Source organism: Salvelinus alpinus, chromosome 9 (assembly GCF_045679555.1).
Source record: "Salvelinus alpinus chromosome 9, SLU_Salpinus.1, whole genome shotgun sequence".
Lineage (NCBI taxonomy): Eukaryota > Metazoa > Chordata > Actinopteri > Salmoniformes > Salmonidae > Salvelinus > Salvelinus alpinus.
This window is the reverse complement of record NC_092094.1, coordinates 77,265,232-77,287,180: the sequence shown is the minus strand read 5'-3', so window position 1 is coordinate 77,287,180 and position 21,949 is coordinate 77,265,232. Positions and strand designations below refer to the sequence as shown.

Sequence of the window (21,949 nt, the reverse complement as noted above, 5' to 3'; positions counted from 1 at the left end):
AGCACCGATGCGTTTTTATCTATAGTTTATCTTCATTATTTCTCATCATATGACAAGGATTAAAAAGGATTTGCCAGGAGATTGTCGACTTGATTCATGAGGATGACTGCTAGCTAATATTTTGAAAGTAAGATGTTGACATGATCAGTCCAATCAAAGCTACTGTACATATAACGTGATTTTACTTCATCTGTGGTCAATGACCTTGAGCCTTCTTGGAAGGGCACTACTAATGTAACTATATGGCAGGACCCAGAGGGCTAGAATTTTAGAACCCTTACTAAGGACCGGTGACATAGTTTCCCCATGAATGACAGAACACTGAGCCAATAACGACGCAACGCTCCTATTTGCTGCTGGCTTGCCCCACCACCACAGAAAGCACTGAGCTAGGCTGAAACACCAGAATTTTGGAGCTGCCTTAAAACAAAAAGAGACCATGTTTGTATGCAGCTTTATTAACTCAATGATATATATTTTTTTGTACATTTTTTACATTGTTTGCAAACTGGTATGTGACTCGTAATAATGCCCCACCTGCCCTAAATGACGGGTCGCCACTGTCGCTAACAAAAGTGAAGTTTTGTTGGCGTTTGGGGAAAATATTTCTAGAGCTGTATTTATTCATCTTTAATCTGTTTTCAATAAAGGAATCCAGAAACTTTGTTTAAGATCGTTGGATGATTTTGACGAAAGGGGTCATGTCACGGAGCCTTGAAAGTTTGTCATGAATGGGAAACTGATAATTTTTCTTATCCCAGATAAAAAAAATTATATAAAATGGTCAAATGGCAGTCTTCCAAAAACATTTAAATATGGCTCCCAACATTAGCCTGCAGGCCTACATCAAAGGGACTGATGCTGTAAGCGATATCTTCAATGGATGTCAAAGTAGAAATCTCAAGTAATCCATATAGAATATATGCACATTCCTCATGAGTCACTAACTTTATGTGTTTGTTTACACTGTGACATAGGAAATAAAGGTAATATTCTATTGGAAATATGCATACATAAAGTAAAATATTTTGGTATTTGTTTCATTAGTACATTGTTGATATATTTCCAAAAATGTTTTGTATGTCAGCAATTAAGTTTTCAAGAAACACTACCATTCAAAAGTTTGGGGTCACTTAGAAATGTCCTTGTTTTCCATGAAAACATACATGAAATTATTTGCAAAATGAATAGGAAATATAGTCAAGACATTGACAAGGATATAAATAATTATTTTTTTATTTAAATAATAATTGTGTCCTTCAAACTTTGCTTTCGTCAAAGAATCCTCCATTTGCAGAAAATATAGCCTTGCAGACCTTTGGCATTCTAATCAATTTGTTTAGGTATTCTGAAGATATTGCTTCCTGAAGCACCTCCCACAAGTTGGATTGGCTTGTTGAGCACTTCTTACGTACCATACGGTCAAGCTGCTCCCACAACAGCTCAATAGGGTTGAGGTCCGGTGACTGTGCTGGCCACTCCATTATAGACTGAATACCAGCTGTCTGCTTCTTCTCTAAATACTTTTTGCATAGTTTGGAGTTGTGCTTTGGGTCATTGTCCTGTTGTAGGAGGAAATTGGCTCCAATTAAGCGCCGTCCACAGGGCATGGCATGGCGTTGCAAAATGGAGTGATTGCCTTCCTTCTTCAAGATCCCTTTTACCCTGTACAAATCTCCCACTTTGCCACCACCAAAGCACCCCCAGACCATCACATTGCCTCCACCATGCTTGACAGATGGCGTCAAGCATTCCTCCAGCATCTTTTCATTTTTTCTGCGTCTCACGAATGTTCTTCTTTGTGATCCGAACACCTCAAACTTAGATGTGTCTGTCCATAACACTTTGCCAATCTTCCTCTGTCCAGTGTCTGTGTTCTTTTGCCCATTTTAATCTTTCTTTTTTTTTGGCCAGTCTGAGATATGGCTTTTTCTTTGCAACTCTGCCTAGAAGGCCAGCATCCCGGAGTCGGCTCTTCACTGTTGACGTTGAGACTGTTGTTTTGCGGGTATTAGGAGTAGTACACAGTACTAGTACGAGATCTTCAGTTTCTTGGTAATTTCTCGCATGGAATAGCCTTCATTTCTTAGAACAAGAATAGACTGACGAGTTTCAGAAGAAAGTTATTTGTTTCTGGACATTTTGAGCCTGTAATCGAACCCACAAATGCTGATGCTCCAGATACTCAACTAGTCTAAAGAAGGCCAGTTTAATTGCTTCTTTAATCAGCACAGCAGTTTTCAGCTAACATAATTGCAAAAGGGTTTTCTAATGATCAATTAGCCTTTTAAAATGGTAAACTTGGATTAGCTAACACAACGTGCCATTGGAACACAGGAGTGATGGTTGCTAATAATGGGCCTCTGTATGCCTATGTAGATATTCCATAAAAAATCTGCTGTTTTCAGCTACAATAGTCATTTACAACATTAACAATGTCTACACTGTATTTCTGATCAATTTGATGTTATTTTAATGGACAAAAATTGACATTTCTTAGTGACCCCAAACTTTTGAACGGTAGTGTATATAACTTTAAAAATACAGAAATACAGCCGATATGGTGCATTTTGTATCATATGATGCGAAATGTATCATACCGTCTGTATTTCTGTCTTTGGATCTTGAAAACTTGATTGCTGACATACAAAACAATTTGGGACTATTTCAACAATAGACTAATTAAACAAATACCAAAAGAGTTTTTGGATGGAGTTTTCCTTTAATCCCTTTAGAGGTCAAACCCTGTCAACCTACTAGACAGTGTTTCAAATGTACAAATTCCACGCAGCATGAAGTTCATAATTAACTATGACATCTGTGTCTGTCTCTCTCTCTTTGCCTCTGCAGGTTTTTGCACAACAACAGAATCACCCATCTCGTGCTGGGGACCTTCTCCCATCTCCAGTCCATGAAGAGGCTGTAAGTTCACTGATAACGTGCATGGACAGGGCAGCTGTGGTAGATACGCATTGTCTGACAATGTGTATCCACCAACATTAGACTCCCATTACACAGAGGAGTCAGGGGGGAGAATACGAGCCATATTTCAACAGTACGCCACTCTGTCTAGACCCCTCAAATTAAAGGACCTCAATGCTAGTTCCATTGCTTTTTTTTAATCCTTCCCTCTAATCAGTGACTGATTTGGACCCAGGACACCAGGTGGGTGCAATTGATTATTAGGTAGAACAGAAAACCAGCAGTACTCCGGACATCCCAGGGTAAGATTTGAATATCCCTGGTCTAGGACTGTGATGGAGATAAATGGTACTGACAGAACCATGTCTGTCTGTGTACAAAGACCTGCCAGTTAATTAGGATCAGAGTTTGGCCTTCCCCTATTGTTTTCTCGCTCTTTTCAACAAGACTGACTTCCAGGATGTGTTAGATCCAGAGCCAGTATTCTGTGGTTGAGAGTTACAGTAGACAGACAGGAGAACTGGCAGGCCGGGAAGGAACTGGATTCAAAAACAATATTTCCCTCTGATTATTGCAGCACTCAGATTTGGAGGATGTTCAGAGTGGGATCAGATTATATGAGATTATTACTGTCTCCTGGAATGTACAAATCTGTCTGAAACCTGAAGAGACCTACTGGTAGAATACATTATAAAAAGAAAGTCAGCCAGCTGCCAGTCTGGACTCTGCAGCAGACAGTTACCCGCAGCAGGAGAGGAGTTCTCCCAAAAAGGCCATTCTGAGTCCCAGTGTTTGGTCGGAGCTCGGCCTAGCTGTATGACATGGCTGGTGTGTGTGGGTGTGTGTGTGCGTGATTGTGTGTGTGCATGTGTGTGTCTGTGTTTGGCCAGTGTTGGTCCACACTGGGAGGCCGCCAGAGAGGATTTACACTACCGCCCAGTCAGTCTCAGCCCACTAACAGACACCAGACAAACAGACAGACTCATACTGTTTACCCCATACTACTGTAACAACACAGGACTGGTAGCAGTGTGATCTGTATTGTATGATGTACAGTTAATAGTCCTGTATTGATGTGTGATATTGTGGCTCTATACACTGTATTTAGGAGATGGTGAGTTATACTGAGGAAGAGTAGAACATACACACATCTAAAGACTTGCAGGCGCAGGATACACAGGAATCAGCATATGACAAACAAGTCAGAAATAATAACTCTGTAAAACTATAATTGAAGCATTACTGTAAACAGACTTTTATTTGTTCTCCATGGTGAGTGATACTGTAATAATCTCTCTCTCTCTCTCTCTCTCTCTCTCTCTCTCTCTCTCTCTCTCTCTCTCTCTCTCTCTCTCTCTCTCTCTCTCTCTCTCTCTCTCTCTCTCTCTCTCTCTCTCTCTCTCTCTCTCTCTCTCTCTCTCTCTCTCTCTCTCTCTCTCTCTCTCTCTCTCTCTCTCCCTCTCCCTCTCCCTCTCCCTCTCTGTGTGCAGGCGTCTGGACTCCAACACTCTGAACTGTGACTGTGAGCTGCTGTGGCTGGCTGACCTGTTGAAGCAGTATGCAGAGTCAGGCAACGCCCAGGCTGCTGCCACCTGTGACTACCCCAGCCGACTGCAGGGACGATCTGTGGCCACACTCACCGCTGAGGAGCTCAACTGTGGTGAGGACACACACACACATCACACACACCTTCTCTCGCATACCGTCCACTTCACTGAAACCCCAATTCACTCCACACAAACCACAGCTTTCCTAGCCACACAAAGCCTTTTCTGTCTTTTTAGCTGTTGGCTCCCAACCACAGTGGTCTTGAGCTGTGACGGGATTTCCCCAGGTGGGTCCCTGTCTGTCTGTCTGCACTGCAGTCTGTCTGTCTGTGGGGGTTGGTCAGCCAACTTTTGTTCCACCACGAACCCAGCAGCTGTGGTCCTGGGCTGGGTAGCATGTCAGACAGGAGCCCCTGCCACTGCTCTGAGCCCCAGAACCTAGCAGCCTGCCTCCTGCAGCCAGCGTCTGCTAAGCCCATCAGGCCTCTGTGTCCTGGGCGTGTGTGGCGGATGGATGGGTGGAGTGTGGATTGGAAGGGGTGGATAGAGGGACCAAGTCCCTGTCTGCTGTGATTGTTTTGGGGTTGGGTGGGGGAAAGAAGGAAGGGTGAGTGAACTGAGAAAGTGATGCATGTGTATGAGGGATGGATAGATGGGTGAGGCTGGCAGAATAGAAGCTTGAAAGCCGCCAATGGAACCCCATAAAACCAGCCAAGGCAGGGCAGATTAAACGTGTTGAAATTCCTGTCTGGTTATTTCCATTACGCTAGTCCTTTGGGAAAGGAAAGGAGTGGAGATATATGTTTGTCTTGCAGAACAATTAAATGTGTAGGCCTACTGTATACTAGAGGTCGACTGATTATGATTTTTCAGCGCTGATACCGATTATTGGTGGACCAAAAAAAGCCGATACCGATTAATCCGCCGATTTTTGTATATATTTGCAATAATGACAATTACAACAATACTGAATGAACAATGAACCCTTTGATTTTAACTTAATATAATACGTAAATAAAATCTATTTAGTCTCAAATAAATAATGAAACATGTTCAATGTGGTTTAGATGCAAAAACACAATGCAAAAACACAGTGTTGGAGAAGAAAGTAAAAGTGCAATGTGCCATGTAAAAAGCTAACGTTTAAGTTCCTTGCTCAGAACATGAGAACGTATGAAAGCCTGTGGTTCAATATTCCCAGTTCTTCAATATTCCCAGTTAAGAAGTTCTAGGTTGTAGTTATTATTGGAATTATGACGCGTCGACTATTTCTCTCTATACCATTTGTATTTCATATACCTTTGACTATTGGATATTCTTATAGGCACTTTAGTATTGCCATCCTAATCTCGGGAGTTGATAGGCTTGGAGTCATAAACTGAGCTGTGCTTCAAGCATTGCTAAGAGCTGCTCGCAAACACAGTAAAGTGCTGTTTGAATGAATGCTTACGAGCCTGCTGCTGCCTACCACCGCTCAGTCAGACTGCTCTATCAAATCATAGACTTAATTATAACAAACCCACAGAAATATGAGCCGTTGGTCATTAATATGGTCAAATCCGGAAACTATAATTTCGAAAACAAAACGTTTATTCTTTCCGTGAAATACGGAACCATTCCGTATTTTGTCGAACGGGTGGCATTCATAAGTCTAAATATTGCTGTTACATTGCACAACCTTCGATGTTATGTCATAATTATGTAAAATTCTGGCAAATTAATTACGGTCTTTGTTAGGAAGAAACACAGTTCGCAACGAGCCAGGCGGCTCAAACTGTTGCATATACCCTGACTCTGCTTGCACTGAACGCCAAGAGAAGTGACACAATTTCCCTAGTTAATATTGCCTGCTAACATGCGTTTATTTTAACTAAATTTGCAGGTTTAAAAATATATACTTCTGTGTATTGATTTTAAGAAAGGCATTGATGTTTATGGTTAGGAACATTTGTGCAACGAATGTGCTTTTTTCGCGAATGTTCTTTTGTTAAATCATCACCCGTTTGGCAAAGTTGAAGTAGGCTGTGATTCGATGATAATTACAGGCACCGCATTGATTATATGCAACACAGGACAAGCTAGTTAACCTAGTAATATCATCAACCATGTGTCGTTAACTGGTGATTATGTGAGGATTGATTGTTTTTTATAAGATAAGTTTAATGCTAGCTTGCAACTTACCTTGGCTCCTTGCAGCCACAAGGTCCTTTTGATGCTGCACTCGCGTAACAGGTAGTCAGCCTGCCACGCAGTCTCCTCGTGGATTGCAATTGCAATGTAATCAGCCATAATCGCCATCCAAAAAGGCCGATTACCGATTGTTAGGAAAACTTGAAATCGGCCCTAATTAATCAGCCATGGTGATTAATCAGTCGGCCTCTACTGTATACACTACTTAGGCCAGGAAGTCTTTCGCTCCCTAATTGACTTTTAAGCCAGTTTGTTCCTGTTACATCAGAGTGGTTTTACCACCCTCATCATGCCCTCTTCTCTTTCCTCAGTAACAGCCATTGTGGGGTAGGCAGGCAGCAGCTGTCAGTTTACGTTATAAAAACTACACAAGCCTCTGCAGCTAATTTGATGCCTTTGACTTTTCTTGCTTAGTGAATCCCCTTGTCTGTCTGTCTGTCTGTCTGTCTGTCTGTCTGCCTGTCTGTCTGTCCGTCCGTCCGTCCGTCCGTCCGTCCGTCCGTCCGTGCGTGCGTGCGTGCGTGCGTGCGTGCGTGCGTTCGTGCGTGCGTGCGTGCGTGCGTGCGTGCGTGCGTGCGTGTGTGTGTGTTGAGTAAAGGCACCAGTGAGGAATGTCTGTTTTTAACATAGTGGAACCATTCCACTCCCTCCTCACCCCTCTTCTCCCTCTCTCCTCCTCTACTTCTCCTCTACCATCCCCTCCTCCCCTCCTCTCTCTCCTCTCTGCTCCTCTCCCCTTTTCTCCCCCGGCTCTTCCTCCATTCCCCCTATAAACGAGGGAACAATGAGTAGCGAGCTGAGCAGCTGTCAAAACAACAGGGCCTGTGGATGAAGTGCCACCTCCCTGCTGGCCTGGCTACCCACTAGCCTCCTTTGCTTCCCTGTCCCTTCTCTGCCCTGGGCCTATGGAGGAGCAGGGGCCAGGGCTAGGTTGCCATGTTTGGAGTTAAGGGAAGCAAACAGTGTAATTAATGCCCTGTGCCAATGTGGTCTAATGGGGTGGTGGTGGTGAGAGAGAGAAGCGAGGTTATACACAGTCTGAGGTTACTGCATCCCATCGGTCTGGTTTCGGCTGCTGGTTGGGCTGCTGGGCTGGTTGGTGGTGGAAGACCTGGAAGGCTCAGAGCAGACAGATTTATGTCTTGGCCTGTCCCATGTGCATGGTTTGTGCATTAGGAGAGAGCTGTTGGACTGGAGGGCCTGCTCTATGCTCTCTAATAAATGTGTCTGCCACATGTAAACAAAGGGGTTTGTGTGTGTTTGTGTGTGTGCGCCTGTGTGTGTGTGTATGGAGGGAATGAGGTATGTGCACCTAAACGTGCCAGTCTGCCAGAGAGGACAGCGTCTCTAAGGAGGCAGCAGGCTGAAGTCCAGCACCATGTCCTAACACACACAGGGTCACTGGCTGACTTATTTGTGGAGCAGTTCAACTATTCCCTCACATGAGGTGATGTGTGTGTGTGGGTGTGTGCCCCTGTTTCCATCCCTGGTCCCAAACAGAGAAGCTCCCACATCACAGGGCCCTCAGCAGGGACAATCTGAGGAGAGCAGTGTCCTCCCTCCAGCCCATTACTCTGGCCCTAGTCCTATCAGACCAGCAGAGAACAGAGACATGACTCCTGTCCTGAAAGGAAATGGTCCTGTGTTTATGTGGCTGGTCTGGTTGCTTTATTGTGTTCTCTTCAACCTGTCTCTGTCTCTGTCTCCTCCTCTCTTCCTCCTCTCATCCTCCTCTTTTCATCTTCTCTTCTTCCTCTCATCCTCCTCTCATCCTCCTCTTTTCCTCCTCTCTTCCTCCGTTTATCCTCCTCTCTTCCTCCTCTCTTCCTCCTCTCATCCACCTCTCTTCCTCCTCTCATCCTCCTCTTTTCCTCCCCTCTTCCTCCTCTCATCCTCCTCTCTTCCTCCTCTCATCCTCCTCTCATCCTCCTCTCTTCCTCCTCTCTTCCTCTTCTCTTCCTCTCACCCTCCTCTCTTCCTCCTCTCATCCTCCTCTTATCCTCCTCTGATCCTCCTCTCCCTCTCTCCTGTGTAGAGGTGCCCAGGATTACGTCAGAGCCCCAGGATGTTGACGTGACATCAGGGAACACGGTGTACTTCACCTGCAGGGCCGAGGGAAACCCCAAACCACAGATCATCTGGCTCAGGAACAAGTAAGGCCCGCTTTCCAATGAGGGCAACAACGTTGAAACAGTCATTCAACTTTTGTTCAGTAATTCGCCCTATTTTAGTTCTTTAAATAAAACATAATGTACGCACATGAATTTGGAATTGTTATTTTTCTCCCTGTCAGTAATGCTCTGAACATGCATGACGACTCTCGTCTGAACCTGCTGGAGGATGGTACTCTGATGATCCAGGACACGCGGGAGACGGACCAGGGAGTTTACCAGTGCATGGCCAAGAACGTGGCTGGAGAGGTCAAGACTTCCCAGGTCACACTCAGATACTTTGGAGCCCCCTGTGAGTGAATATTTTCTATTTTTTACCAATGACCTGCCACTGGCATTAAACAAAGCATGTGTGTCCATGTATGCTGATGATTCAACCATATACGCATCAGCAACCACAGCTAATGAAGTCACTGAAACCCTTAACAAAGAGTTGCGGTCTGTTTTGGAATAGGTGGCCACTGGCCAGTAATAAACTGGTCCTGAACATTTCTAAAACTAAGAGCATTGTATTTGGTACAAATCATTCCCTAAGTTCTAGACCTCAGCTGAATCTGGTAATGAATGGTGTGTGCCTGTTGAACAACTTGAGGAGACTAAATTACTTAGTGTTACCTTAGATTGTGAACTGTCATGGTCAAAACATATAGATGCAATGGTTGTAAAGATGGGGAGAGATCTGTCCGTAATAAAGAGATGCTCTTCAGCCTGTGTGCCTTTAAAAAAATGTTTTTGTTTTTTATTGATGTAGTTCTGTCCTTGAGCTGTTCTTGTCTATTCATGTTCCGCATTATGTCATGTTTCATGTTTTGTGTGGACCCCAGGAGTTAATGGGGATCCTAATAAAAACCAAATACCAATCTCCCACATTATGTAACATGTTGGAATATTTAAATATCCCTCCCTTTGTCTCTTCCCCGAAGCAGTCACTTCCTGCAAGCTCAACACCGTACAGCGTTCCTTTATCCAATTATATTTGCTTCAACAAAGTCTCATTGTATTCAAACAGGGTCCATTTCAGTGAAAGAACACGCGTGTGGTAAAAAGCATTCTTTTCAATGGAGAGAGCTAAAACAGCGGGGGCTGAAACAGCAATCACCATAGCTCTGTGTGCATATTGTAGAGAACAGTGTGGTTGCCATTTAGGTCAAAAGTCAAATAATTTAGAGGTCGCACCAAGCTGCCGGGCGAACAAATCACGCTGCGTTCCATGAGGAAAGCATTTCCCTCAACAACCTCATTTGTTCCCCTGACGACCTCTTTCACCCCGAGAGATTAGCCTGGCTGTCTCCAGATGACCAGGGGCCATTGTCCGGGTGACGGATGGTTGCTGGGCCGACTCAACTTACAAACTGCTCTGAGAACAGCTGTTGACTGTTTCCTGTTTCTTTGATTTTAAAACGAGAGTACAGACAGTGTACATATTTCCTATAGCCCCGGGCCCCATGTAGCAGTGGGGGAGGGGTCCGATATCATCAGGGTTTGTCTGAGTGGGCTGTATTATGTAAGTGTGCTCTGTGCTTCCTTCTCATTTGTTCCTCCACACCTGACCGATGATATGGTTATGTGTAGAGCCACATGTTTTTCCTGGTCAGACCAAGTGGTCGGGAACAACTCTTGGATTTATGTAGGAAAGAATAGAGTTCTTTCCACCTATGTTATCTCTTAGATACTTTGTCTCAATCTTCCTCTGTCGCTTCTTCCCCCCCTCCCCCAGCGCGGCCCAGTTTTGTGATCCACCCCCAGAATACAGAGGTGTTGGTGGGGGAGAGTATCACCCTTGAGTGTAGCGCTACAGGCCAGCCCCAGCCCCGGGTCTCCTGGACCAAGGGGGACCGCACGCCCTTGCCCACCGACGCCCGTATCAACATCACCCCATCTGGGGGGCTGTTCATCCAGAACGTGGTGCAAACAGACGGAGGGCAGTACACCTGCTTCGCCTCCAACAACGTGGACACCATCCACGCCACCGCTCACATCATCGTACAGGGTGAGTAGCACGGTAGAGTCAGCATTTAGAGAGAGTCGCAAACATCTGTTTGTAATCTTCTGTCGTTTCTTGACTGTTTGGTGTACATGGACCAAGATATGAAGCAAAAATGTACAGTTGAAGTCGGAATGTTACATACACCTTAGCCAAATACATTTAAACTCAGTTTTTCACAAATCCTGACATTTAATTTAAAAATTCCCTGTCTTAAGTCAGTTAAGATCACCACTTTATTTTAAGAATGTGAAATGTCAGAATAATATTAGAGATAATGATTTATTTCAGCTTTTATTTCTTTCATCACATTCCCAGTAGGTCAGAAGTTTACATACACTCAATTAGTATTTGGTAGCATTGCCTTTAAATTGTTTAACTTGGGTCAAACGGTTCGGGTAGCCTTCCACAAGCTTCCCACAATAAGTTGGGTGAATTTTGGCCCATTCCTCCTGACAGAGCTGGTGTAACTGAGTCAGGTTTGTAGGCCTCCTTGCTCACACACGCTTTTTCAGTTCTGCCAACAAATTTTCTATAGGATTGAGGTCAGGGCTTTGTGATGGCCACTCCAATACCTTGACTTTGTTGTCCTTAAGCCATTTTGCCACAACTTTGTAAGTATGCTTTGGGTCAATGTCCATTTGGAAGACCCATTTGCGACCAAGCTTTAACTTCCTGACTGATGTCTTGAGATGTTGCTTCAATATATCCACATAATTGTCTTTCCTCATGATGCCATCTATTTAGTGAAGTGCACCAGTCCCTCCTGCAGCCAAGCACCCCCACAACATGATGCTGCCACCCCCGTGCTTCACGGTTGGGATGGTGGTCTTCGGCTTGCAAGCCTCCCCCTTTTTCCTCCAAACATAACAATGGTCATTATGGCCAAACAGTTCTATTTTTGTTTCATCAGACCAGAGGACATTTTTCTCCAAAAAGTATGATCTTTGTCCCCATGTGCAGTTGCAAACCGTAGTCTGGCTTCTTCCTTGCTGAACGGCCTTTCAGGTTATGTTGATTTAGGACTCGTTTTACTGTGGATATAGATACTTTTGTACCCGTTTTCTCCAGCATCTTCACAAGGTCCTTTGCTGTTGTTATGGAATTGATTTGCACTTTTCACACCAAAGTACGTTCATCTCTAGGAGACCGAACGCGTCTCCTTCCTGAGCGGTATGACGGCTGCGTGGTCCCATGGTGCTTATACTTGCGTACTATTGTTTGTACATATGAACGTGGTACCTTCAGGCATTTGGAAATTGCTCCCAAGGATGAACCAGACTTGTAGAGGTCTCCAATTTGTTATCTGAGGTCTTGGCTGATTTCTTTTGATTTTCCCATGATGTCAAGCAAAGAGGCACTGAGTTTGAAGGTAGGCCTTGAAATACATCCACAGGTACACCTCCAATTGACTCAATTGACTCAATTAGCCTATCAGAAGCTTCTAAAGCCATGACATCATTTTCTGGAATTTTCAAAGCTGTTTAAAGGCACAGTCAACTTAGTGTATGTAAACTTCTGACCCACTGGAATTGTGATACAGTGAATTATAAGTGAAATAATATGTCTGTAAACAATTGTTGGAAAAATTACTTGTGTCATGCACAAAGTAGATGTCCTAACCGACTTGCCAAAACTATAGTTTGATAACAAGACATTTGTGGGGTGGTTGAAAAAGTTTTAATGATTCCAATCTAAGTACATGTAAACTTCCAACTTCAACTGTACATTATCGTTTTCTTTCAATAAGGAACCATAAGTGTGAATTGTATTTGAATGGTACAGATGTTTGTGTCTGGTATGAATTGCAGGCATCTTATACAGCACACTGTTGAGACAACGCGATCTAACTTGTTTGTGCCTAACTCTCCTGCCGTTCCTGTCGCCCAGCGACCCCCCAGTTCACAGTGACCCCCCATGACCAGTTGGTGCTGGAGGGTCACACGGTGGACTTCACCTGTGAGGCCAGCGGCTACCCCCAGCCCGTCATCGCCTGGACGCGGGGGGGCAGCCCCCTGCCCCAGGACCGACGCCACCTGGCCCTCTCCTCGGGCACGCTGAGGATCACCCGCGTGGCACCCCAAGATGAGGGCCAGTATGAGTGCCAGGCCGTCAGCCCACTGGGCACAGTGCGCACCGCCGTACAGCTTAACATCCAGCAGAGAGGTGAAACAGATCTCTACCCTAACAGGATCCAGATGTTATGCCTGATGTATGAATATTTTATCAGTCTGCACGCTGTTATGACTGATGTTTGAATTAGGAATTAATTCAATTGTAATTGGGTCTAGAATGGTAATTATAGTACATTTTGTTTGAAGCACTTTTCAAAACATTTTTAATTGTTCCATTATTTTATCAGGTAAGTTGACTGAGAACACGTTCTCATTTACAGCAACGACCTGGGGAATAGTTACAGGGGAGAGGAGGATGAATGAGCCAATTGTAAACTGGGGATTAATTAGGTGACCAGATTGTGAATTTAGCCAGGACACCAGGGTTAACACCTCTACTCTTACAATAAGTGCCATGGGATCTTTAATGACCTCAGAGAGTCAGGACACCCGTTTAACGTCCAATCCAAAAGACGGCACCCTACACAGAGCAGTGTCCCCAATCACTGCCCTGGGGCATTTTTTTAGACCAGAGGAAAGAGTGCCTCCTACTGGCCCTCCAAAACCACTTCCAGCAGCATCTGGTCTCCCATCCAGGGACTGACCAGGACCAACCCTGCTTAGCTTCAGAAGCAAGCCAGCAGTGGTATGCAGGGTGGTATGCTGCTGGCCATCCAAGGACACTATGTCTATGTTGACAAGTATCAGGAGAATGCCATCTGTGACATGATAATTATACTGCGTCTTTATGTAGGCTAGACGGGAAAAGGGTTTTAATGTATTGTTGTAAGGGCCTCTCCAAGCGCTCATAGGCTTTTAAAAAGGAGTCGAGGGTAGTAAAGCTCGAGGCGGTGCGAGAGACGATACACAACGTCTCAGCCTGCAATCAGAGAAACTATGCCTCGACATAATACTAAAAGCTAGTGACAGACATATGGCTGGGTCTCTCTCTCTCTCTCTCGAACAGAAATGACAGGCTTGTAGTTGTAAGTGGGACGTGGAGCAGAGCGGGGCAAGAAAGCATGGCGCTCTGTAATCCCAGATGGCACCATGTTTTCCATCTAGTAATGGCTGTTAACATGCAGAAAAGCACATGTTATATAATGGCCTACAACACTGTAAAGCATTTACACACAACCCCAAGACAACCCTCTGAGCAACACTTTAGTGTGTGATTGCTGCTTAGACACAGTGCGACTTTCAGCGAGCGAGACAGAGAGAGAGGGAGACGCACACAAGCAGATACAGACACAGGAAGAGACATACTGTAAGCAGACAGGGAGAAAGATGGCTCGTTGGCTACATTGACGTACATGTATATGTTGCCTGACATGATAGGGTGTGTTCAGAACGTTATAGTGTTTCCTAGCCTAGACTTTCCTAGTCTACTTGGATAGCTTGGGAACAATTCATCTGCTTTAAACCTCAGGATTCCTCGGAGTTTAGAGGTCTTTCCTCAAACTGGGAATGGTATCTTCCTATGACCAGGTGGCTAGCCGCAGGGGTTACACAGCCGCCATTGGGGAGTTAGAATTTTTACTGGGAAGAGGAAACTGTGTGTGAGAGAGATCAGTGGTCTAATCCATGTTCACAGGGACACACTGAGTAGACTGTCCATGCCTTGGATGCGAGTTGACCTTTGAGTGTTGTGTGTGAATGAAAAACTTCCGCTGGCCCCTGTTAATGTAATTAGAACAGAGATTTAATAGGACGTGGAATATAAACATGTGAGGAAAAAATAGTGTGTGTCTGTTTGTGTGCTTGCTGGCGTGTGCTTGCATCGGTCAGTGTGTGTGCGAGTGTGTGCGTGCGCGCGCATGCTAGCGTGTTTTGACATGCTGAGAACATTTGGAGGATAAAGTGTTTTCTCACTGCGTTGGGATTGATTGCACTGCACTGTGCGCTGCTGCGAGCGTTGATGTAGTCATTAACACATGTTTCTGAATCATCAGTAACGCCTGTTTTCACAAATGCTCCAAGGGACGTGACTGTGGAGTCTGGCACGGACGTCCAGATTCCCTGCAGAGCTCAGGGACAGCCCGAGCCTGTCCTCACCTGGAACAAGGTTAGACACCTGGTCACCTGGTCACTGTTTACTAGTCACCACGGCAACACTGTTGTCCCACCGCCGTGGCAACGAGGCTAGCATAGTCAGGGGCCTGGGGGAGAGGAGGGATGGGGAAAGGGAAGGGTGAGAAGGGCAGGCTGCTCAGATCAGGAAATGGTTGATAGATACTTTCCCAATATTATTATATGTGTATGTAAAATGTTATTTTGTACAGCCTAGAATATCACAGCCTATTGTAAAACGTAGCCATGTAGCCCAAACTGATTTGATAGACTCCATATAACCCAACCCAGTGAGAGCTGACACTCCCCTACTGTGAGCCTTTATGGCAATGTTGTTCCCTGTTTGACCCAATAACCCCACACTAGTCCGCACCTCCTTACCTTTCAACTCCCGTCTCTCCCGGCAACTCTACAGGACGGCATCCAGGTGACGGAAAGTGGGAAGTTCCACATCGCCCCTGAGGGCTTCCTGGAGGTCAAGGATGTGGGTCTAGCCGATGGCGGACGCTACGAATGTGTCGCCCGGAACCCCATTGGCTACCAGTCCGCTACCATGGTGCTCACCGTCCTAGGTAAGACATAGCTAGAGTATGCTAAGCTATGCTAACACTAGTTGTGGAGAACTATAGGCTCTGCAAGCTTTGGTTCCAGCCCTGCTCTAACACACCTGATTCAGATTTGTTTTTGCTGGGCTAGACCCAAAGCCTTCACACACCCTACCACTCGCCAAGCCAAGGCTTTGTGATGGCTGTTCTGCAGTTGTTGTAACATGTAACACCATGGGTTGGGCCTACTCCTCAGCTCTAGCCCCAGTGTTGCTTATTTGCCATGGCCTGCCTACGTGCTGTCTTGTGGCAGATGCGAGCTAGCGTGCTGCCAGTGAACTGTGACCATAATAGGTTGATGTTGGACAGGTCTGCAGCCCACATGTCAGACACTCAATGTTTTACATGGCACGCTATAGAACTACACTGGAGTCTGCCAGAAATGTTTTCTGTTCTCTCCAGTCTTCAGGGTTGCGATACACATGTACAGAAGCGCCCAGCCCTATATGGGGCAATCACCCAGTTAACTTGCTGTCCGGGGAGAGGATTTTAAAACCTTTAGTTGAACTCATGTTACCTCATGCTGTTGTGACCCATGACACACTGGAGGACATATGCAATTGAAACATCTGATCAGTCTATCATTCTATCGTTTTATTATCGGTATTAGTTGATTTTTAAACTGGTTGTGACAGCAGTGCCTCTCTGTTTGCAGTGCCTCCAGTGAGTAGGCAAGGGGACACCTTTGTGACCTCGTCTATTGAAGAGGCCATCCGCAACGTGGACAGTGCCATCGAATCCACCAGGAGGCATCTATTTGATGGGTAAGTCAAATGCCTTTTTTTAGTCCGAAGGTTGGAATCAAACTTATGATACTGAGCTTTGTTGCGTTATCATTCCTGAACTGATGATGTGTTTAACAGGAGCATGTTTCCATACACGCACGCACACACACACACACACACACACACACACACAGACGCACACAGACACACAGACACACACACACACACACACACACACAGACACACACACACACACACACACACACACACACACACACACACACACAGACACAGACACAGACACACACACACAGACACACACACACACAGACAGACACACATACACACACACACACACACACACACACACACACACACACACACACACACACACACACACACACACACACACACACACACACACACACACACACACACACACACACAGCCAGCTAGCTGGGGATTTCCATCTCTGTTCTAATGATAAGCCCAGGAAGAGAAGTTGCCTCTGGGCCCACAGAGCTCAGTGAGTTCTATGTCACATGTCCTTGTGCTCTGTGACTGGCTGGCACGTCCAGGGATCCTTTGAAGGCTGTTTACCAAAAGGATGACTAGCATATCAAACATTTTTGATTTGGATGCTTTAAATACTACATATTTCTTTTAAGAGTTGTTATTAAGGAGGAAACGGGAATGTGCTTTGCTTCATTGGCCATGTATTCCTCTAAACGATAGCCATTTGTTTTGATTTGGGGTTAGATGTGACACCTGTAGAGGAAGCACATGGTATTGCCCTGCCTGGCTTGGACTGACCCAAGGCATGTGTGCGCTTGGTTGCGTGCATCTGTGTGTGTGTGTGTGTGTGTGTGTGTGTGTTTGTGTGTCCGTGCATGCGTGCCATGGTTTATGAAGGCTGCGTTCAAAGCACCTCACAAATAACGATGCAGTCATTGGGATGGTATGAAAGAAATATGATGCCCATATAAGGAAGTGAAAGCAGGTTTATTCACCCACCTACACTTGAGATGGATTATGAGATCAGCTAGCTAGTGTTTAGTTTTTTCACTCCCACCCGTTTGTTATCGGTGAGGAGAATGTGCGTGTTGAGAGGAGTTTTATTGACTGTGTCTGAAGTCTTTCATCTGCTCATGTCATTTGGATCAGGAAGGAAGTTTTCACCATTCAGACAGATTAGAGTTGTTTTCCCTGGCAAGAAAAAAGAAGGGATGTCAACATTTCCATCTCTCTTTGTCTCTATCCTAAAGACTTGCAGGCGCAGGATACACAGGAATCAGCATATGACAAACAGGTCATAAATAATAACTCTGTAAAACTATAATTGAAGCATTACTGTAAACAGACTTTTATTTGTTCTCCATGGTGAGTGATACTGTAATAATCTCTCTCTCTCTCTCTCTCTCTCTCTCTCTCTCTCTCTCTCTCTCTCTCTCTCTCTCTCTCTCTCTCTCTCTCTCTCTCTCTCTCTCTCTCTCTCTCTCTCTCTCTCTCTCTCTCTCTCTCTCTCTCTCTCTCTCTCTCTCTCTCTCTCTCTCTCTCTCTCTCTCTCTCTCTCTGTAGAAATCCTCGTACCCCTGGCGAGTTGCTCGCCCTATTCCGTTACCCCAGGGACCCCTACACGGTGGAGCAGGCTCGGGCGGGGGAGATCTTCGAGCAGACCCTGCTCCTCATCCAGAACCACGTCAACCAAGGCCTCATGGTCGACACCAATGGCACAGGTAAGACAACAGACACAGCCTTATGGAATAAAGATGACCGTCTCTGTGCTACTTTAGCTTGATTCTGAAAACATCCCTGGATGTAGTTAAACGTGTTAGACATCTGCATTACATGTTCTTCTCTTTCTGACCCGGGGCCAGTGAGATAACCACTGAGCAGTTGACTGGATGGTCATAAAGTATTTTACTACCCATGCGTCATCCTGCATAATGGCAGCCGAATGTGGTCAGTTGCCACGGGTGAAAGCCATCCCAGATTTGGCAGGTCCAGATGAGGTGTCCAATGACCCAAACAAGGAGACTGGTCCTCCATATTAAGGATTTATGGTACATAAAATGCTCATGTTAATGTGGCTAAGGTTTAACAGCCATGCAGGCTCAATAGACCAGTTGTATGAGTTAGTGGAGAACACTGTCTGACATAAGGCCCTGTGGTGCTACAGGCATCAGATGAGAGAGAGAGGCAGGCACAGTGTTTTCACTGGTTATGACAACAGTCAAGTGTTCATTGTTACACCGGCCCCTAACTTTTGCCCGTCAGCAAAAACAATGTAGCCTGTTTGGTTTATGTCTATGTGACCTGGCACACCCCCAGCACTGCTACCCTGCAGGTTGTGTATGGCTGGATCGATTCTGTGAGTGACCAGAGAGGTGGGATTTTGTGGGCGATGGGAGGGGTGGTGGTGGGTGTTGCTGTTTGCTCCGCTAGCTGACTGCTGACAGGAAGTCTCACTTTTCCCCATTGATTTGAGCTACACAAGGCTCCCCTCACACACACACACACACACACACACACTGGAGCTGTAGCGAGTCAGGACATGTCAGAGGAAAACTCCAGTCTGTGCCCTCAGGATGCAGGTTTAGATTGCCAAGGCAAACATTAATAGCCTACATGCTGCAATCAGCAGTCTCCTCTGTTAGTTGGAACTATAACGTTAATGTAGCAGTGTAGTACATAGCCTTATAACCTGACTAAAACCTCTTTTCCCTGCCTCCGTCCCCAGCGTTCCGCTACAATGACCTGGTGTCCCCTCACTTCCTGGATGTGATCGCCAACCTATCAGGCTGCACGGCCCACCGCCGCTTCAACAACTGTTCTGACATCTGCTTCCACCAGAAGTACCGCAGCCACGACGGCACCTGCAACAACCTGCAGCACCCCATGTGGGGCGCCTCCCTCACCGCCTTCCAGCGCCTCCTCAAGTCGGTCTACGACAACGGCTTCAACCTGCCACGCGGCGCCAGCGGCCGGCAGCAGCACGGCCATGCCCTGCCCCTGCCCCGCCTCGTCTCCACCACCATGATCGGCACGGAGACCGTCACCCCGGACGACCGCTACACCCACATGCTGATGCAGTGGGGGCAGTTCCTGGACCACGATCTGGATTCCACCGTTGCCGCCCTCAGCCAGTCACGTTTCTCCGACGGCCAGCTGTGCACTGACGTGTGCACCAACGACGCCCCCTGCTTCCCCATCCAGTTCCCCCCGGGGGACCCTCGGCAGGCGCGCAGCGGAGCACGCTGCATGTTCTTCGTACGCTCCAGCCCCGTCTGCGGCAGCGGTATGACGTCCCTCCTCATGAACAGCGTGTTTCCACGGGAACAGATCAACCAGCTGACGTCATACATTGACGCGTCCAACGTGTACGGCAGCTCACGCCACGAGTCGGAGGAGGTCCGCGACCTGGCCAGTCAGAGGGGTCTGCTGAGGCAGGGCATCGTCCAACGCTCTGGGAAGCCCCTGCTACCCTTCGCCACGGGGCCCCCTACAGAGTGTATGAGGGATGAGAACGAGAGCCCCATCCCCTGCTTTCTGGCCGGAGACCACAGGGCCAACGAGCAGCTGGGTCTGACATCCATGCACACAGTGTGGTTCAGGGAACACAACCGCGTGGCTACAGAGCTGCTCCGACTCAACCCACACTGGGACGGCGACATCATCTACCACGAAGCAAGGAAGATAGTTGGCGCACAGATGCAGCACATCACCTACAACCACTGGCTGCCCAAGGTGAGAACCTGCACTTCTCTCTCTCATAATATAAATCTACTTCTTTCTCATACTCTAACATAGGGTTTTGTGAAAGGTCTTCAGATTGATGAAGGGTACTGTGTCTGTAAGTAATTAAAAGTATGATGTTGACTGTAATATTGATGATGATGATTTCACCCCCTCCCTCAGGTCCTGGGTGACGTTGGGATGAAGCTGATTGGTGACTACCGCGGCTACAACCCCAACGTCAACGCCGGCATCCTCAACGCCTTCGCCACGGCCGCCTTCCGCTTCGGACACACCCTCATCAACCCCATCCTGTACCGGTTGGATGAGAACTTCCAGCCCATCCCCCAGGGCCACATCTCCCTACACCGCGCCTTCTTCTCTCCCTTCCGCATCGTCAACGAAGGGGGCATCGACCCCCTGCTGCGGGGCCTGTTCGGCGTGGCGGGGAAGATGCGCGTGTCGACCCAGCTGTTGAACACGGAGCTGACGGAGAGGCTGTTCTCCATGGCCCACTCCGTGGCGCTGGACCTGGCCGCCATGAACATCCAGAGAGGAAGGGATCACGGGATACCGCCTTACAACGACTACCGGACCTTCTGTAACCTGACCTCAGCACAGAGCTTTGATGACCTGAGGAACGAGATCAAGAACCCCCAAGTCAGGGAGAAGCTACAGAGGTATGTTAGCTATGAGGCTTTCAGGAAACTCGCCCCTGGATAAATCAAGGTTAAATTACTGAATTACCTTATCAAAAACAATCTGTATTTTTCTCTCTCTCCAGGCTATACGGCACTCCCCTGAACATCGACCTGTTTCCTGCTCTGATGGCTGAGGACCTAGTTCCTGGGAGCCGGCTGGGGCCCACCCTTATGTGTCTGCTGGCTGCCCAGTTCAAACGACTCAGAGACGGGGACCGGTGAGCTCACATCCCCTCAGCTACCAATTCTAGTCAGAATAATTTTTTCCCTCCCTTTCAGTAGGATGAGATAGTTACAGAAGGGTAGCCTTTGTATTTATGGTGTGTTTACAGATAACTAGTGTAACCTTCCCTCCTCCTGGTGCTACCAGGTTCTGGTATGAAAACCCAGGTGTGTTCACCCCGGCCCAGCTGACCCAGCTGAAGCAGGCGTCTCTGACAAGGGTGCTGTGTGACAACGGTGACAACATCACCCGTATCCAGCAGGACGTGTTCAACGTGGCAGAGCTGCCCCACGGATACGGCAGCTGTGATGACATCCCCAACATTGACTTGCGCATGTGGCAGGACTGCTGCGAAGGTGGGTCACATGGCATATAAAACACGTTATTCACATTGATGCTGTGTCTTGAAGGACTTCTTCTTCCCTAGATAGTCCACTACATTTTGTCATAGACATAAGCTGTGTTCGAATGCTCATAGTAACCGCACTACCATACTATTTGTGACGTGAATTGTGACGTGTACGCTTTTTCAGTTCCGCCCACAAATTTTCTATAGGATTGAGGTCAGAGCGTGGCACTTCCAATGGTCACTCCAATACCTTGACTTTGTTGTCCTTAAGCCATTTTGCCACAACTTTGGAAGTGTGCTTGGGGTCATTGTCCATTTGGAAGACCCATTTGCGACCGAGCTTTAACTTCCTGACTGATGTCTTGAGATGTTGCTTCAATATATCCACATAATTTTCCTCCCTTATGAAGCCATCTATTTTGTGAAGTGCACCAGTCCCTCCTGCATCAAAGCACCCCCACAACATGATGCTGCCACCCCCGTGCTTCACGGTTGAGATGGTGTTCCTCGGCTTGCAAGCCTCCCCCTTTTTCCTCCAAACATAACGATGGTCATTATGACCAAACAGTTTTATTTTTGTTTCATCAGACCAGAGGACATTTCTCCAAAAAGT

At 46.6% G+C, this 21,949-nt stretch overlaps 1 protein-coding gene across 3 annotated transcripts in view; it reads left to right on the top strand.

Annotated features, from left to right (window-relative positions):
- Positions 1-21,949, top strand: part of LOC139530660 (peroxidasin-like) — an 82,144-nt gene that overhangs the window by 46,504 nt on the left and 13,691 nt on the right. For all 3 annotated transcript variants that reach the window (XR_011666094.1, XM_071327248.1, XM_071327247.1), the window contains 14 exons: positions 2,851-2,922; positions 4,413-4,582; positions 8,695-8,812; positions 8,953-9,122; positions 10,548-10,820; positions 12,705-12,980; positions 14,881-14,993; positions 15,414-15,570; positions 16,259-16,367; positions 17,907-18,064; positions 19,069-20,075; positions 20,247-20,743; positions 20,848-20,982; positions 21,135-21,343. Coding sequence is in view for 2 of the 3 variants with exons in the window: in XM_071327248.1 (XP_071183349.1) it covers positions 2,851-2,922; positions 4,413-4,582; positions 8,695-8,812; positions 8,953-9,122; positions 10,548-10,820; positions 12,705-12,980; positions 14,881-14,993; positions 15,414-15,570; positions 16,259-16,367; positions 17,907-18,064; positions 19,069-20,075; positions 20,247-20,743; positions 20,848-20,982; positions 21,135-21,343 (3,464 nt within the window). In the remaining variant the exon portion in view is untranslated. The remainder of the gene's footprint in view (positions 1-2,850; positions 2,923-4,412; positions 4,583-8,694; positions 8,813-8,952; positions 9,123-10,547; positions 10,821-12,704; positions 12,981-14,880; positions 14,994-15,413; positions 15,571-16,258; positions 16,368-17,906; positions 18,065-19,068; positions 20,076-20,246; positions 20,744-20,847; positions 20,983-21,134; positions 21,344-21,949) is intronic.